This window comes from Amblyomma maculatum, chromosome 4 (genome assembly GCF_055883805.1).
Source record: "Amblyomma maculatum isolate TAMU_Amacu chromosome 4, ASM5588380v1, whole genome shotgun sequence".
NCBI lineage: Eukaryota > Metazoa > Arthropoda > Arachnida > Ixodida > Ixodidae > Amblyomma > Amblyomma maculatum.
Window position 1 is genome coordinate 39,819,009 of NC_139347.1, and position 19,106 is coordinate 39,838,114.

The 19,106-nt window shown below is 43.1% G+C and overlaps 1 protein-coding gene across 1 annotated transcript in view; it reads left to right on the top strand.

The window, feature by feature from the left end:
* LOC146190788 (fat-like cadherin-related tumor suppressor homolog) overlaps nt 1-19,106 on the top strand; it is an 86,726-nt gene that overhangs the window by 26,120 nt on the left and 41,500 nt on the right. The window contains exons 13-19 of the mRNA XM_084601171.1: nt 1,852-2,361; nt 5,777-5,945; nt 8,237-8,440; nt 13,439-14,047; nt 14,631-14,936; nt 16,043-16,251; nt 16,892-17,021. Coding sequence (XP_084457297.1) covers nt 1,852-2,361; nt 5,777-5,945; nt 8,237-8,440; nt 13,439-14,047; nt 14,631-14,936; nt 16,043-16,251; nt 16,892-17,021 — 2,137 coding nt within the window. The remainder of the gene's footprint in view (nt 1-1,851; nt 2,362-5,776; nt 5,946-8,236; nt 8,441-13,438; nt 14,048-14,630; nt 14,937-16,042; nt 16,252-16,891; nt 17,022-19,106) is intronic.

The following is a 19,106-nucleotide window of genomic DNA, read 5'->3' on the forward strand; positions in this document are numbered from 1 at the left end:
CGATGCAGCAGTGTGCGGTGCCCTAAGTGATGAGGACATTGTCGCTGAAATTGTTGGGGAGCAGTCTGTCCTAGAAGACGAGGACGACGACGAGGAGCAAGAGCCCGTGCGTCCATCCGCGGCAGAAGTTATGGGAGTGCTGAATGTCGCGCGCCTTTTCTTCAGCTTTGAAGAGGGGGAAGAAGACTCCCTGCGTCGCATTCGCATGCTAGAAGACCGAGTGAGTACGGTAGCCCTCAGAGAGAAGAAGCAGAAAATGATAACAGACTTTTTTGCTAAATAAATGTTTTTCGTGCCCTCCGGGCATCAAACGCCTTCATTTTTGCTCACTTTCATTACTTCGAATTTTGGTTAATTCGAACTGGCCTGGCGGCCCCGTGGAATTTGAATTAACGAGCTTTTACTGTAGTTATATTCAGGGCTCGCACATTCTTGAAATTCCTTGGAAAGTTGGGATCACGCCAATTTAGCTCTAAAAAGTTATACTATATTGTAAACTAAAAGCGCCGCTCATAGTTAAGAATTCACATCATCTTTTTTTTTTTTTTTTTCATGTCAGATTTTTATCCTGGGCATGACCTGACAAAGCTGCCATGTAGCTGCAATGCTTTCTTTGAGCCTTGTCACAACCTAGCCTTGAACTCGAAAGCTAGTGCAGTAAAGCCGGTTGTATTGAACCCAGATATTTCGAATCGTTTCTATAGCTCACACCCATCTTATCCCCTTCAAAATCCAGTGTAAGAGTATTGAAAATTTCCTTGCATATTAACTACAATTTCTTTAGCACTTTTCCTGACGGCACTATTTGATCTCCTTTTGGACATGATGATAGGTCGGCTGCGCTGCCTTCGACATTAGTTGGCGGTGCTAGTGCAATCGAACCATGTGACGAGGTGAATGTGGTGCATGCGAGAGGATGACCTTCAGTCTCTGGTAGTCATTTTTCACACCACATTGCTGTCATGCCCTGAAGCTAACCTAACTAGAGGCCTTCGCCTGGTGTGCCTCATTTCCTTCCCTGCCAAAGGGATTGTGAAAAACAACTTTATTTTATGAGACTACTTTATTTACATTGTGTTGATAAATAGGCTTGAATATCTTATGATGAGCGATGAGCGGTAGTTAATTCCGAAGCGCTGTCTGCCCTGCAGCTTTGGTGTGAAGCAGTTTTGGCCTAGCAGCTCCTAGAAAGCAACATGCTACTAACATGTTGGTAGGCGGCAAGTCGCTGGCAAGGAGCGCAATACTAGGCTAGGTTCAATGCATCCTTGCTTTTAGGTTGCAGACAAGCTTGTCTGCTGTCATTTTTTGCGTATAAAAGTTTTGATAAATTGAACTTTTCCACAGTCCTCTTTGAGTGCAATATTTCTGGGTTTGACTTCGATTTTTCGCATTCGAGGATATTCAGTTCTCTAGGGGCGTATATGTCTTGTCTAATATTTCAGATATATTGGGAGGCCGAGCTTTTTAATTGACTACAAGCATAACGCGTAACGTCCCGTGATATTAGTGTTTGAAATCACGGGCATTCACACACTCCTAGACACAGTGGTTCTGTGGCTGAAGTGACATCTTACAGACGGCATACAGAAATCTCGGGAAGCAGCATTTGTAGCCCTACTTCGTTAAAAGGGTAATTCTATCTAATTTATTATTCTTATAAGACAGTCGGCTCATCAGGGAATCAAATCTCTAGCTGCTACAAGGAATACTGACTGCTGTTCTCAGGTGTAGGTTTTTCTGGGTGTCTAGGAATGAGTGATAAGCTTGTGCAGGCACATTGGAGGGGCCCATGACAATATGCTGTTGATACACACCTGTGCCAAAGCATGGCTGCTTGAAATCCTGCAGGTACATCCGGATACCGGTGAGGTGGTGGTACGAGAACCCAGCGGCCTGCAGGGGCTCTATCGGCTGCTGATTTCAGCCAGTGACGGCCGGTCTGAGACAGCCACCCTGGTGCTGGTGGCTGTGAGCCGGGCTAACACAGGCCATCTGCGCTTTGTGCGACCACTGTGGGAGGCAGCTGTGCGCGAGAATGAACTGACAGAGCAGCGGGTGACTTTGCTGTCCGTGCTCGGAACAGCAGTTGGGGAACCAGTGCGGTTCTCCCTGCTGACACCGAGTGACCACTTTGCATTGAGCACCTACTCGGGCCTTGTGCGCTGCCTGGCGCCCCTGGACCGTGAGGAGCGCGCCTTCCACGAGCTGGCTCTGGAGGCACGCACTGCCCGTGCGGTGGCCCATGCACTTCTGCGTGTGCGTGTGCTGGACGAGAATGATAAAGCGCCGGTCTTTGTCGCCCTTCCTTACCACTCTGCCATCACTGTAGATGCCCAGCCTGGAGACCTTGTGCTCAAAGTAAGTAGCAGGTGTAGTCTCTGAAACCATTTTGGCATTGTGTTCATTCCTCTTTACATTCATTTACTGCTCGAGGAAAGGACTATGGATATGAAAAAAAAAAAAATTTCAAGGGAATTTTGATTCATAAGGGTCAGCTGGTTGTGTGGTCAGTTGTTTTCACTGCAAAAGTTTGTGCAAAATTGCGTGCGGGTTGTGTAAGCAGAACTATGTTTTCCTTTTACTTCTTTTGTCATTATGTGGCTACATTTTGCATTCTTGAATTTTTTAGTCAGGCTAGTTTCTATTATTCTGTGTCTGGTCTACCTCCACATCTCTTGCAGCAGCAGCTGTTTTGATTTGCAGAGCAGTTTGGAGAGGTCCAAACCTCATTATTTTGATTTTGAGGTAAATATTTTGTACAGGTAGTGCTGTAGTACCTCTGGCCAGTCTCAGCAATATATAAGATGCAAGTGGAATATTTCAGGTCCTTCCTCGAATGGAAATACAAATTCTGCATGGGGATATGAGTATAGCATACTAGTTCAGGTGCACTTGGTGAGAATTCAAGACTGTGGGAGACATTCTCTGGGGTGCAGGCTGGGCATCATCATTGCAGTTTGACTCCTGCCAGCTCATGAGAATGGTATCCAGGTTTTCCTGAGCTGTTGTGTGGTGCAGGCCTGGACTGTGAGAGCCCTTGCATGCTACTCTGTGAAAAATAGAGTGTTAGAATGACTGTGTGGTTAGAATGACTGTGTGTTAGTTTTTGTGTGAATGGGATACTGGGCAGTTCAAAAAGCAGGAACTGAAGCGACAGCAACACAGTATGCTGGCCAGCTTTTATCTATTCAAGGCATAGACTGCACGCAGACTCAGAAATCTGCTGCCCCAGTGTGGAAGTAGCTTCCAATATTTAGGGCTTAATGAAGACCAAAAACTTGTTTGAATTCTCTAGATTTGAAATAAACAGATATCTTTGAATAGTATGCAGTCTTAACAGAACCAAAAGTATCAGTTTCAATAAATCAAAAGTTCGAATGAAATTATTTTCAGTAATGAGGTTTTTTAAGTAGCTTAACATCTGAAATTCGCTCAAGTTGTGAGGGATGCTGTCATGGATAGCTTTGGATGATTTTGACCACCTGGGGTTCTTTAAAATGCATTGATGTCGCACAATACATGAAAAACAGCTGCCATGGCCAGGGTCATACCGGAGTCCCCCCGCCGAGTAGTCAAGCGCCCTAATTTCTGAGCCACTGCAGTGGGGCTAATGAGATTCGGTTGCAAGCATTCTTTTTATGCGTGTGAATAGATCGAATATAGCCAGTCCGTGCTGCTGTTTCTTTAAACATTGTTTTCTGTGCTTCTGCTTAATTACGGTCTGTAGTCGTACAGTTCAGAACAAGCGGTCTTGCTAGGGGAGCACTGAAAAGCTATTGCGTCTCGCTTTTCCGCTTGGGACTGTGAAAAGCCAGCAAGTTTTTTGGAATGCAGATCTTCGATTGGAAACACTGCCATACACAACTGGCAGTAATGGGCCTCATCCTATTTCCTGTAATGCTTCTCTGCCAAAGGAGTCATCACAGCCCACTTCATTACTTTTGTTCAAACAGTTTTAATACAATAGCAATAAAGACCTTATTCTTTAGAAAATCTGGCGTTCTCAGCAAAAAATCGCAGGTGAAATTACAAGAGTAATGATTAAGAGAGCAGAAAAATGCATACACACAAGTAAAAATACACAAGGGGATCTGTAGACTGGAGCCATTAACAGCGTCATATCATACTCTTGAAGGCACAGCTTAAGTGTCTTCCCAGTTTTTACTTCACTCTTATTGGTGTTTCTATGAATGTTTTGGCAGTTTCTATTTTGTTTGTGCCAATGTAGTTCGTATTAACATTTTCCTGTCCGCGGGAAAATGGGTGGTTTTTGGGTGATGTCATTAATATTTTTTTTTTCTTTAACAAAACTTGCTTGGTACAGGAGTGGCTAGCATCAAATCGTAGAGGAGGAATTCCTCTTCACAATGGTATTAGTGACAATTATTATTGTAAAAAATTGTAGAAAAAAAGCACACACACACACAAAAGCATCAAAGGTACTTGACACAAAGAAAAGAACTAAAAAAATTTCAAAATATATGTTTTTTAAAACAGGGACTAATGCAACATTGCAGCAAATTCTAGCTTTCTGTGTACAGTATTCGCTGAGTTAGGAAAGAAAACAGTATTCGAGGTCGCCTACACCAAGGTCAACCCCTGGCTGTCCTCTAGTGGAAAACCCAACTCCCTGTGCTGCCGGCGGCAAGTAATACTGCCCAAAAGACGTCGTTACCCTGCAGATAGCAGCTATGACCTTCAGAACAGTGATCTCATCCAATCAACGCGCAGCAAAAGCGGAACTTTTCGGGAGCGAAAGCGAAACTTATCGGGGCATGGCTGTCGACATTCTGGGTCGGTTTGACATAGTTTCGCTGTCAGTTCTGAAGAGCTGAGTTCGTCTTCAGAGTCATCACTGCTGCTGTTCGCATCCAAAAAACGAGTTCTCCAATGCATCAACAGCAGGAGCGCGTGATGTCAACGCCATAGTGTAAACAAGGAGCGCCAATCACCTGACTCCAGAGACCATCTGGACGGGCGCGGCATGGCGGAAAAAAGAAAACCGAAAGCAAAACTGAAAGAACGGTTTCTCTATTTCACACTGGACGACATCACTTGTGAAGGAGCACTTTGAAAGCGGGAAAATTCGAATCATGAAACCATCGATAGCGGGCTATCGATGGGAATAGGCGCGGACAGGAAAGTGTTAAGAACATCTTTGAAGAACTTACTCCGTCTGCTTTCATCGTATGAAATGTTACAAACCAACTTGAGTGGTAGAGGTCAAACATTTCTCAATAAATGTTCTTGGTTTTGAGGCGTTGGGAGCAGAGCTGGTTACCAGCTGTCAGTATTAAAAAACAAACAAACATAAATGCTAACATGCGCTGGGCATGAACTAGTGGGGTTGTGGTGCCGCATATTTTAATTGTAATGTACAAGCCACTTAATGGCATATGCGACATTGGTCTTAAATAAATCTTTATATATATATGTAGTCAGTGCGTTGAATCTTCAAGCAGCATGTATATTTGTGTGCAGATTCTAACATTTTCATTTAATTTAATGTGAAATAATTCCTTGATAACTTACGTAGTAAGTTGCATGAGTTTTTGTGGTGAGCTTCTGGAATAGTTGCTGGAACTTGCTTAATTTCATGCTTTTAGTTTTCCTTGACATCAAGGAATGCAATAAGGTTAAAACTATTGTCCTGCCTATTATAGGGCATTGAGGCTGCCACTTCAGAAAGAGGAATACAGACTTCGCAAAAGCATGATTTTTTTTTTGCAAACAAGGAGTCCTTATGTGTAGTTAAACTTCTTTCATGTTTCAGGTTAAAGCAATCGACTTGGATGAGGGTCCCAATGGCCAAGTGTCATACTTCTTGCATGAGGGTGATGGCCAGACGTTTGGTGTGGACGAGCAGTCAGGTGAAATCCGGCTGCTTCGAGCTCCCACACGTCGTGACGAACTTGCCCTGGTGCTAGTGGCACGAGACCACGGTGAGTCCAACCCTTTTGTTTTACTGTTCTGCAGCATTGGTTTGCCACGTTCAGGTTTCTCCGCTATTTGTCACACACTTAACAAACACCCTTGGCTCCAAGCTTTAATTTAAATATGGAGCTCTGGCACGGAGAGCCAATGTTACAATGTGGCACATCCTCCAAGTCGCAAATTTCTTCATTATTGCTGTAATGCATGACACTTTATTGGAGCTGGTTTGGTAAAAGGCTGGCTCAGCTTTGGTCATTTATAAAATGACTGCATTGGCATTCTAGTAAACTGAGGTTATTTCCAAGCTTTTGCTGTCATATTTGTATTGTTTTGACATCTCACATTTATTTTTTGTCAACATTGGGGATGTAGACATTGCTAGGCTTTCTATGCAGTTTTGTTAGCTTCCTTTAGAATTTCAAGTGAGGAAGTATTTTTTTTTTTAGCTATAAATGATCAAAACTAATAAATGTATTATCGACTCTAATTGCATATAATGATTTGCACTGACTTGCTTTTTGTCTGAAATAAGACCTGTTTGTCACATTATATAAGGATGAAAGCAAGACTGGCTGAATCTGCTCTTTCATAAAACATTTTTGATGCCTCCAACACAGTTCAAAAGCTGCACACTGTTAATAAATTGGTAACCTTAAATACTATCAACAAATGTTGAAAAATAGTGGATATCAAATTTAACCCTCTTCATAGGATTGTTTTGAATAGATATAGCTATGGGTCTGACTTGAAACCAAAAATAATAAAAGACAATAAAAGTATACCAAATTCAGTTTTATAAATTTTGTTTTAACTTTAAAAGGTCAGTATTCTTGGCATGCAATGCATTGTTAGCTCATTGTCGAGTACGAGTTGTCCCCTAAAAGGGATAAGAATTAACTAAGTCTGGATGTTAGGCATTTGATGTTCCAGTCATAGTTGGGATAAGCAGCGCAGCTGTGTGATTTGAGAGATTGCTCTGCTATTTTTATGCTTGTGCAGATGTGGAAGCGTCATATTCTTGTCGCTTGCTAGCTAAGCACTGCTTGTCCATTATCATTACCCACTTAGAAAATTTAGTCGGTTAATGAGGTTTATCAAAAGCATAGAAGGCACCAAGATGAAAGCATGCATGGGCCTTATGAAAAAGAAACATTATCTGGCTACAGTGACGACTGAGCAGTGTTCCCGTACCTGTCATCGACCGTCTACTGTCCCACCCTCTCGCTCAGCTTAACATGACAACCCGTCGATAGCATGCCCACATAGTTCTAGAAATAAACTTTTATTTGCACTGCTTTTTTAATTACAAGAGCAATCTCTTCTGAAAGCACAGCTCCAAATGCTATGCTTTGCCCTAAAAAGAGTCAGTAGTTCATTCTTTGAAACTGAACAGAACTGAAGCTTCTATCCGGAAATAAACACTGGAAAAAGTCAACCAAGTTTTCAAAGCATAAAAACTGAAAAACTTCAGCCTCTTAGGCACTTATTAACTTCCTAAGTTCAGTGTGGCCAGCAAAGCATCACCCTTGAATGGCCTGCACTGTAGTGAAAACATGTTTCAGTTGCATCATTATCCGTGATCAGGGTGCTGCCTTTTTGTAATGTTGGATATGTGAGTTTTCACCACTGAGACTTTAAAAGGAATTAATGACATTAACTTTGAATACTTCTCAATGGCCATAGGAAGAAGAATTTTGTTCCAAGTCATAGTCAGCAAAGAGTTGGATATCACACTGTACATTAGTTGTTTTCTTCCTGTTTTCCTCCTAGAACTGTGTGCAGCCCTCTGAAGTGTGGTGTGTAATATCACCTGTACAGCACCAAGCTACCTTCATGACATACTATGTTTGTCTCAACTATGGTGGTGAAATGTTGTCAAACCATTACACTTCTCACATGTATTCACCCCTTGAACCTGGGCAGAGCATGTAGTAGCACAGTGAACAGATAACTGATGGAACATTAGGGGTAGTGGATTTTAAGAGAAGGTAAACATAAGTAGGATTGGTTTAAAGTCATTTGGATAGATGATGCCAGGAGGCTGATTAGGTAGGCCATGGTCAGTGCAAGATGGATAATTGGAGAGCACTGGGATGGGTCCTTTTCTGCAGGGATTGTGACCTGACTGAACTTTAGAACATGAATTTAATGATAAAAGCATGATTCCCAGAAATCATCACTGCAGGCATATCTGTGCTTTGGCTTAGTTATGTATGAAGCACTTATTGCAGAAGGCTGCAGTGCGTCACCTGAAGGCCGAGTGCAGTGCCTTTTGTGACAGATTACACTTTTCCTACAGGGAATCCTCCCCTGGAGAGCCACGCCAGTGTGTTTGTGAAGGTGACCGATCGAGCTGTGCCCACATTTGGGGAGCATTTCTACACAGCATCGGTGGCCGAAGATGTCGTCCCGGGGACCGCGCTTCTAACAGTACAGGCCGAGGGAGCTCACCCACTCGTGTTCAGCTTGGCCAGCGACCAGTTTGCAATCGACTGCACTACCGGTGGGTTTGTGCTCTGTATCGTAGGGATCTCTTGCCCATGGGGTGACTTCGTGTATGCCTATAAATTGTAAAAATCTGTCAGCAAAATTACGCTCTTTGCAAAAAGTAATTTAAGTCCTGTAAAAGAGTTCAGTTTATGCTATAACAGGTTAGTACATAAAATTTCTTTACAGTACTCTGCCAAGCAAATATACATTTTCTTGACCTGCTAGTATTTTCCAAGCAATTATCATTACGTGAGAGACATTTAATGACAGCTGCTTTGGCATTTCATGACAGCCATTTCATCATGAAATGGTGTTGCAATTTGCTTCTGCATGCTTTACTTTTGTCACAGAGCAAAATTTTCTCTGACAGTATTCTGGTGTTATGGAATCCCTGATGGTTTGTAAACTTTAATGAAGGTGGTAATTTATATCTGAATGAAAGTGTGCTTCTTCACTTGGTCATAACTGTAGCTGGTTTAGTGAGGACCAATAAGGAATTTATCATGCAGTAATTTATAAATGAAGCCAAGCTCCTATTAACATACAATGTCTGAAGCGGGGTCTTAAGCTTTGCATATTTTTTTTCTTTACCTGTGGTGGTATCTTTGCTTGGTTGTTTTTAAGGGAAGCTTTGGAGCTCTGTGGCATATTGTGAAGGAAAACGTATGCTGCAAGTAGAGTCAGGTCATGAGGAATGCACTAATGTATGTGGTTTTGGGCACATGATAATGCTATGACATACTGTAGACTCCCTCTAAGACAAACCCTAAGAGACCGTGGAAAAGTAATTCATCTTATCAGAACATCTTAACATAATTGCATAATTGCTAAAAAAAGAAAAATGTATTTTGGTATTCTAGGCTTGAGTTGGGTTGGTTTATAGGGTTTAGTGCCCTAAAGCGACATTGGCTGTGAGGGAGAGCTCTCGAAATTTAGGCCAACTGGCTTTGTTTTAACTTGTGTAAATGCATAAATATATCTTAAATGAAAACGGTGAATAAAGTGGCCTTTGAATTAAAGGATAGCTGTGGTTATGGAATTTCTGAAATGCATGAAATGAGCTGAAGAGTTACACATTAATCAAGCTCACATTATCATACTTGAAAACAGCATTGGTGTAGTTTTCTTTCTTTACTGGTTGTATTTCTTCTGCTGCCACGAATACTTGTATTTTTTTTTCTGATAATTTGCTCTCCCTCTAGCCTACTTTCGTAGGTTTATGTCTGTTGCACTGACTGTGCCGTAGCTGTTAATTCTGTGAACAAGAGCACCACATGACTTTTCATCCATGGCAGGCAATGTGTATGCGGCGCAGATTTCTGGTCATCCTACCGCCACGCTAACGCGTGTTGGAACGTTGCTTCGTTCGGAAATTCAGTGCCGAGATCTTAAACTCCCAACTCGAAGAATGGGTGCATTTGGTGTCTATGCCAATTTTGATCTGCCAGAGGAAAGGTGGAGCACTTGGTATGTGCATTATGTTGAGATGGCAGGCGGGGAGATGCCCTGCCTTTTCCAAACCGTCAGGAAAGCTTGCCTTCCAAGGTCCCGCAAGACAGTTTGCTTTCAGTTTGGCGTGAAGTTGCACGGAAACTATCTTATGGGGGTGCGTTCTCTTGCACAGAACAGTTTTGATACATAGTTGTTGTTTTTTCTCGGCAGAACTGCACCAACACCTTATGAACGCATTTGGTTGGGCTTTGCTATGGTTTGCAGTGGCTGCGAAAGTTGGGTGTTAATTGACGCTCACGGGAAACAATCCGTCTTAAGTAGATTTTAGCTCTATCGCATTATAGGCCCCGTTCTTCAGAGAACCCGCCATTGCTGGCATTTCGAGTGAAAAATCGGGAGCACGCCTCTGTAAAGTGGTAACTGGATAGGCGACATGGCTGGGCACTGATTGTTCAGCAGGTTGTGAGACATCACAGGACCACACAACATGGCCGAGTTGGCGGGAGCTGTCAACTCAGCGTGAGGTGGGAATTGAATCCTCTGCGACCCTTGGATCCAGAGTCAGACACGCTATTCTTAGGCCACATAGGCACGTTTGTACATCTTGGTTCAAACAGGGCTTCATACTTAAGTCGGGTGCTTTTTCACATAGTGTCATATCCTACTACTATATGCTAATGAGTATGTGTGAAGCAATCAAAAGAACAAACTAAGGGATTAGTGATTGAGTAGCAAAGTGCATGCAAATTAGGATCTTCAAGGGGAGTCATGGACGAGAGCCATTAATGCTATCACGTCATACCCTTAAGTGTAATCATAAATTTTTTTACTCCAAATCTTATGGGGAACTAACCAAATGGTCTTTCATGATTCATGTTACTAGAATTCAGGAGTTTACTGCATTTCTTCGTAACTGCAGTCATTTGTGAAGTTAATTTCTTTTTTGTTCCTTTATGGGGGTTATTCTTGCGAGAATGCACCACGGAGGAGGCTAGACGCTACAGTCACCTTCTAGCTGCGGTGTGCCAGCCCTAACAGATAGAGCTGTGACCCCCATGCCACTGCGGGGGGTTCAGGCCAGAGGGGACAGACACCGAGTTACGTACTCGCACAGGGTTTATTGTGCTCGAGTACACAGCAAGAGAACACTCAAGTACGACCCCCGTAGCGAGCGAACGCCCCGCTCGCGTACGGTGGTGAAATAAAATCCACAAATGGGGAAGCACACGCAAGGAGGTGAGAGGAGTGCTCTGCTTACCTGGCATGGCTTCGCTGCTCACGGCCCGTTGCGGTAGGTGCGTATGGTGACCGGGTGACTCGGTGACAGCGGCAGTCTCCCCGGCGGAAAACACAACCGCGTGTATCCGCAATTAACCGCCGAAAAGCCCCAAGGAAATTGCGAGAGACGCACTTCTCTCGGACTGGGGAGAGAAGGTCTCTGTGTTACGCCGGGAGGAAAGAGGGAAACCCGCGCGGTGTCGCCGTGGGAGACTGGGAAGGGTGGCCAGTGTGCCCTCTCCTCTCGGTCCTCCCTACCAGCGCACCTAATCTCACGTGTTAATTACGCACGGCCGTTATAATGGGGGCAGGGGATTCGTGTGAATCCCCACACTTTTTACTTGAGCCCCTAGTGGGCTCTTCCTGTATCCAGAGAAAATGTTCAGGCTTACTCTAGACTTTCATGCTAACTGCCTTTGCTCTGTTATGAATGGCTGGTTGTCCAAAACAGACTGTGATTTGCGTGAAGTTTTCGAGAAACAGTGCTGCACAGTTTGCACCAGGTCATTGTGCACAAAGCACTTAACGCTGATGTCTTGGTTACTGCCCTTGTTCTAGAAATACTGCTCTATGCTCGTAACCAAGCCATCGATGGTTCAACCAAGAGATGGTAGGCTCGGCCAAGTTTTTGCATGGCATCAGTACACATTTTTACCTGAGAGGTGTGTCATATTTCTTGCAGTTTTTTAGGCCAATTAATTTTCATATGGCACTGGAACAGCACGCTAAGTTCTATAGAATGCCAGAAGAGCCATTGCACATCTGATAATACTTTCATGGTTGAAACTATGAGAACTTTGTTCAGGTTGGGGATTCTGAAGTCTTAAAAGCAGCTGTTTTGTTTAGCAGCTGTTCAAGTGAGTGCAGAGCGGCGCAGGGATATTCATATTTGACCTTGGATCAGCTTGGATCAGCATGTATGTGTTTGTGTTGTGTCATGATCCTTTGTTCTGTTTCTTTTCTTCCTCTACTTTTTTTCTTTTTTCTTTTTGCATTCCTTGCAGAGAAGCCGGCCAGAGCACAGTACCTTATGCCGACCTTTCTGCAGTACCTCGTAAATAAACTCTTTTTGACTGCACAAATGTTGTGATGTCACAGCTGTGATGCTCGTGCTCAAACTGACTCTGAAGTGCCATTTGTCTGAAACGAAGCTAACAAGCATAAGCAGGGAAAGAATCAAGCCAGTGCTTGTCTTTTGGCTGATCTGTCTCCATGCAAAGCCTTGCCACAAGAAGGGCAGTGCTGTAATCACTTAATCGAGCCAGGAAGCATCTACATTCTTCCCATGAAAATGTCTTGCTGCATGGAAGTTGCAGTTGCGGCTTTGTGTGCACTGGCAATGTCCACTTCTGCTGCTGGAGTGGTGTGACAGTAAAGAGCAAAGTTCCCATAACGATAGGCATATTCTCACTCCTTGCGTTGTTTTTGAGCACTCGCCTGCTACTGTTTTTCACCACTTACAGTGAGTTTTTCGTGTGGCATGCTGTGAGTTTTTTCTGACGTGTTGATGCACTCACAAGTATTGTGCTTGCCTCCACATAGCATGCCACAAAGCTGTATGCGCTTGTCTGAGAAAATTTATCAAATCCGCTTATGAGTGAACTGCTCATTCAGAGAAGTGCTAATGCAGCTTTTATAGTTAAAATGAAAGCATGAAAAGAGCCTGTAAACTGCACAATTTTTTTAGCTGCTGACTGCTATTTCAGGGGTACATTTCCTTGTTTTGATGATAATTAGGCTGAGAGAAGTTCTTAAGCTGCATAGTAATACGTAGCAACCGTCATATCAGCACTTTGTCATGAAATATAATGCGGCGATGACATGTTTATGATGTGTGTTCATGTTTTGCTGGTTATACCTGAGTGTAGACAAGCAACTGAATGTTTACATCATGTTCTTCTATTTCTGATAAGCAAATCTGCTAGCCCTGGTGAGATGCAGTGATTGTCTATGATACACTTCTTCAATAAAGAAAAAAATATTCAGGCTTATTCTATTCACGCATGTTGAAAACAAATGCCAATATTGAAGTGTACATCCTGTTCATCCTGTGATGGCATCCGAGACTTGCTATAGCTTGGATATATACAGTGATAGGCATACAATAGTCAGGCATTGCTAAATTTTATGTAAGACTGTGCAACTACTTCTGCTTGCTTATGCTTATTTAATAGAAGCCTTGACTGCTGATGCCAACAAGCAGACAGTGGTATCGCATTATTAGAGTGAAAAGCTTTGTCCTGAAAAATGTGATGCTTTCTTTACCTGCACTTCTATGCAGGTGTGCTATCCCTGGTCGAGTCACTGGATTATGAGAGCCAGCCACGGCATGCGCTGATGGTCCGAGCCACAGACTCCGTGAGTGGTGCCCACTCTGACGTGCCAGTCACCATCAACGTGGAGGACGTCAATGACTGCGCCCCCTTATTTGAGCAGCCCTGGTACAATGTGAGCGTGTCAGAGTCAACACCTGTGGCCAGTGTGCTGCTAGAGTTGCGCGCCACTGACCGTGATGGACCAAAGCTCGAGCTCAGGCTAGCTGACGACGACGGTGCCACTTTCCACCTGGAAGGTTCAGGTGTCCTGCGGCTTCGGGCGCCTCTTGATCGGGAGACGCAGGCCCTGCACCGGCTACAAGTGGTAGCATCGGATGCTGGCCATCCCGCACCTCTAAGCTCTACAGCCCGCGTCTGGGTGACTGTGATAGACATGAACGATAACCCGCCAGTGTTTGGACAGCCGGGATACACAGCTGTGGTCGACGAGCGGGCTCTTCGAGGCCAGTTTATTGCTCGGCTGGTTGCACTGGACCCAGATATCTCTGACCAGCTGTCGTACGCCATCGTTGCTGGCAACGAGGCACAGCTCTTTGCCATCAACCGGTCATCAGGTGGGTACTGGTTGTGGTGTGTGTTTCAGAAAACTACCCGAGGCTGGGTCTAACATAGGAACAGATTTTTGGCAGGAGGCCAAAAACAAACAAACAGAAAAACAAATGCTCCATTTATTTGTGATTTTGCAGTGAACACTCCTTTCTTTTGGGAATGGCAGCAACTGTGTATGGTGGGCTTTCTTCCCAGAAAAAATGCGCTGTTGCTTCTTAAAACAATTGTATCCACCTCTCGTGACTCAACACAGAACTAGGGTTTTTTTCTTTTTATTAGTTGCTAAGCTTTTGCTAAATTGCATTCCACAAAAGTGGGGTACTGTATATCGCATAAGTGACCTAACGGTCTTTGCAGTGCCAAAAGCTCGCAGTCTTGGAGAGCAGAGAACACCACCACCACCACCACCAAAAAATAAGCATTAGAAAAGTACAGTTTGTCAAAGACTGGCCATTGTTACTGGTTGATAGATTATTTCGAAAGTAAGATGCTATTTTCTGTTGTACAGGCCAGCATCAGTGTTCTGCTGCGTTTCTGATATCACTTTTTTTTATTTATTAATTTTTTTTTATTTCCTGATATGTGCAGGAGTGGTGACACTGTCTAACCAGCCTTCTGTGTGGCCACCTGAAGGCTTTGAGCTCAACGTGTCGGTCACAGACGGCGTGTACCAGAGCTACACCCAGCTGCGGGTGATGGTGGTGCCGAGCAACGAACACTCACCCCAGTTCAGTCAGGCTGTGTATGAAGCAGTGGTGGCAGAGAACCTACCACCAGGGGCACACGTGACCCACGTGTCTGCTACGGATCCAGACCAGGGGGCGCTGGGCGCATTGACGTACACCATCCGCAGCCAAAGCTGTGCATTGCACTTCAACATCAATAGCACTACAGGTGACTGGGCCTTTTAAGCATTTCACTTGTGTTTCTTCACACAGGGTGGCAGTTTGGGCTCCTGAAGTGAGAAAGAAATCACACTTCTACTTCTTGGATGCTCACAAGGCTTAACATGTATTTAAAATGACATGCTGCTGTCTTCTGATAGCAGTGCATTTATGCCATCATTGAGAGGACTGGATTTTGGCTATTGAAAGATGTGAGCCGTGCATACATTTGTAGAATATTATAATGCAATAATGCTGATTGCTCACCTATTCAGACATATTTTTTATTATATATTATATGCATGACCTTGTTATTTATGGTGGGGTAACTTCACTATAGAATGTTAATTTCACTGTGGTAACTTTACTGGAGTATAAATAGAAGAAATCCCTTTGCTCAAAGATCTCCCCTATGAATAGCAATGTACTTCAGTAATTTTATTATAGTCTCACTATAATTGTCAGCATTCTCCCTGTTTTTCTTTCACCGTTTTTTGAAAATATTATTACTTGAGTATAAGCATTAACTAGTATCAGGAACCCTTTCCTTTTAAGTTAAGGAACTTTAAATCAAGAAAAAAGATCTCATCTAAATATGCTATGAGGCCATCTAGACATTTTCATATCACTGCAGGAGACCCACAGTTTAAAGCTGCAGACTATAGTTTAAATTTTCAGAAGTTCGGAATGTTAAAAATTTCTTCACACATTAGGCCAGAAAGGCAACTGCTTATTAAACGATTAGATACACAAAAAGTGACACTCTTGAAATTGTTTATAAAAGTATAGTGTGATAAGTAACGTACATATATAGAAAGGTTGCTCAGAGCTTGCAGCATGAGCACATTTATAGTGCAGCCCCTACATGATCCCATTTAATAAAGATTCTAAATTCATTTCTGCATAATTGTCAGGACTGCCTATGTTGATATAGGAATGCAATGCTTGAATTTTTGTTCAGAAACCTCTAATCATGAAAATAATTCTTTTACCCACCTTTTAAAGTATAGCAAGATAAAAGACTGCACGAAGTTATCTGAACGCAGTAGGTGTGAGAGGTTTTAAGAAAGTTTATATTTGTTACTCGCTGGGTCATCGTAACTTATTTCAATGCAGGGGAGCTTGTCACTCGAGAACCTTTGGACCGTGAGCATCGTCATCTTTACGAGGTTCCCATCTCCGCCACTGATGGTGGTGGCCGCCTGGCATTTGCTCTTGTTCGTGTGGCTGTCACTGACGTAAATGACAACGAGCCAACTTTTGGTGCCTCTGAATATGAAGCTAGCATCTGGGCAAACACCAGTGTGGGCACTACGCTTGTCAAGGCAAGTTATGTCACACCATGGCTGAATACTTCAAGCCCTTGCTGCGAGCGCAGTGAAAATAATGGACATAAGGATGAAGATAGTGTAACTTACTGTGGCTTTGATACTCTGGAGCATAAAATATCTAGTAATAGCAGTCCCTGAACAGAGGTCATGTGATGTCAGAATCTGCCCACAAAAATACACAAATGATTTCTGAAGATTTTGTAATCCTACCTGCATTACTAAAATTTATTTTTTAAAGATCTATTTCCCTCTTAGTGAATCACTCCAAAAAAGCAAATGGACAACTCTAATTCAACACAAGGCCTCACTGACATTTTTTAATTGCAGTAAATGTAAAAGGCAGGCTTTGGTCCCCTTTTGTCAGTTTTGCTATAACTGTGGCTGCGATATTAAAGGCAATGGCAATAGAAGTAACAATAGTAATAGGAAAAAGCAAAGCTTTATATATATGATGAAATCAATTGAAAGAATCACTAACACATCACATGTTTTGGAAAAATTGAAATCCTAGATTAAATTGAAAAATGAGAGAAATGGTTGTGAAGTGTGGTAAGTGGGATAAAAAAAAAACCTATTAGCTGTCCCCCGCTCATGTACTGTTCTGCCATTTGTGACGATCTGGTGTAATTTACAGGTTCGTGCTTTTGACCGTGACCAAGGAACCTGGCCTCGCTACAGTCTTCATGAAGCCCCAAGCAATATCAGTGCATTGTTCAATGTCACGCATGACTCGGGAGAACTTTATCTGAAGGCACCTCTCAAAGGTAAGCATATTGTCTCATATGTACCGAGAAGGGGAAAAGCTTGCGCAATTCTATAAGCTTTTTGTGTCAACAAAGTGTCAACATCTCGCACAACACAGGGAAGCAGACTTGCCTGAGTTGATAACAGCATCTATGTGCTTTTTAAAGATCTTGCCTTAAGAGCAGAGGATTTGGTCAACTGCAGTGCAACAATGTGACAATGCATTGCAACAATGTATGTTGTGCATATTAAACGCTAACCTATTTTGAAAGAAATAGCTAATGTTGCCATACCATACCATAAGTTGCATCAAGTAGTTAATGTGTAGCCACTGGTTTAATGGGGACTGTATGAGTGGTGTTTGTACATAACTTTATTGGTTGTAAAATCATTTATCTTGTTGTGTACAACATCACTCAGTTTGTCAACACTGTGGGGTGCATGTCACCTTTTATTGAAACACGAAAATAAAAAAAGAAACTTTTGTACATGCATGCACATTCTGATGTGTAATTCAAAATGCAGTTGTTATCAGGTGTATTGCACCAATATATATTGGATTATTGCCTGCATCTACCATTCAAGGAATCTCATGCAAAGGTTTAACACTACTGAACATATCTATTGAACTCCCATGAATGAAACATCTGATGTAGTGAATGGTGCATGACGCCCTTGCAAATGATGTTTCTTCTAATGCTGCTTGTGCAATCACTTTCGCACGCTGCGCAGTGTAGGGCGCGGCCTTAGACACCTAATGGCGGCAGCACTAGTCATCTGAGAATGACAGGTAAAACTGCTTGACCTGAGGAACATAGCATTTGATGGGTGTTAGCCTCCGCTCTGGCGGTGCCATTTTTCACAGAACACTGATGCAATGCGGGAAAGCCAGCGTTCAATACAACACTGTTCATGTGGTAAAGCTAACCTGGCTGACCTCCCGAAGTGGACTAAACCAGAATATTACGCTTAATCTTTCAAAACAATTATCAAAGTACAATGGCTTTTCAGAAACCCTCAACTGCAACCTATTGGAATGGCCGCCTCATCAAGAGGATTACAAATAAACTCAGCGGCGTGAAAGAATACTATCTGTTGACAAATCCAAGCTTTTGTTCTCAACCGTACAGTATATGTTGCCGCTTACATCAATATGTTTGCAGTGGACAGGCTAAAGCTGGACTGTCTCATCAGAGGCGCAGTCAAATGTGCACTTGGGTAAACTCCAAACACACCCACAATCCATCTTTCGGCCTTGAGTGTCCACAACATCATTGATGAACTGGTGGAAGGCCTATTATGCTTGAAGACCCTCTGGCTCTTCTTTGCGGGAGCGACGGAAGCGGGCAGAGCACTACTCTTGAAGTTGGGTCCTGCTAGGCCCATTCTTAAATTCCAAATTTGCAGTTCCTAGAAAGATTTGGTGCAAAATAGTTATACACCATACCGAAAAGTATGCATCCGAACTATCACCAAGTAAGGACGGCAAAATGTCAAAGTTTACATCAGCACTATTATTCAGATCTCCAGGTCGTCTACACAGACGCTGCACGACACGATCACATGGCAGCCATGACTGCAGCCGCCACGTATTAGTAAAAGGTAGCGGAAAAGAGCTTTTCCATAATGGGCACCATCCCAGAAGAGGCGGCCACCATCATCCGAGCCATTGCTACGACCAACACCTGCAGAATTGTTTGCGATAGCAAAACAGCTGTCTGCAACTTGGCAGCAGTGCATTTGAGACAGCATACGCATTGGTGTCTTGCTTGCAGAATGTTTAAAAGTAATGTGGGGCTAAAATCACAATTTTCACCAAAAAAATGTGTTTTTAAATTTTTGTTCGTTTGGATTGTGCATGTATTTAAGAAACTTGTCACCAAGTTGGGTTGTCATCTGCGCAGTAGGAAAATTTAAATTACTTTTTTTGCGAGATTGGGTGCTTTCACCATCGAAAGTGCCTTGGAGGCTTATTTAAAGACGCAGCCACATAGTGGGCAAGAAACTGAATGCGGACTGCATCCCCAAGTTAGAATGATTATTTTTTATGTTCCGTAGCCAAAAAGGACCTGCTATCAAGAGAACAGCTGACAGCTAAAAAGAAA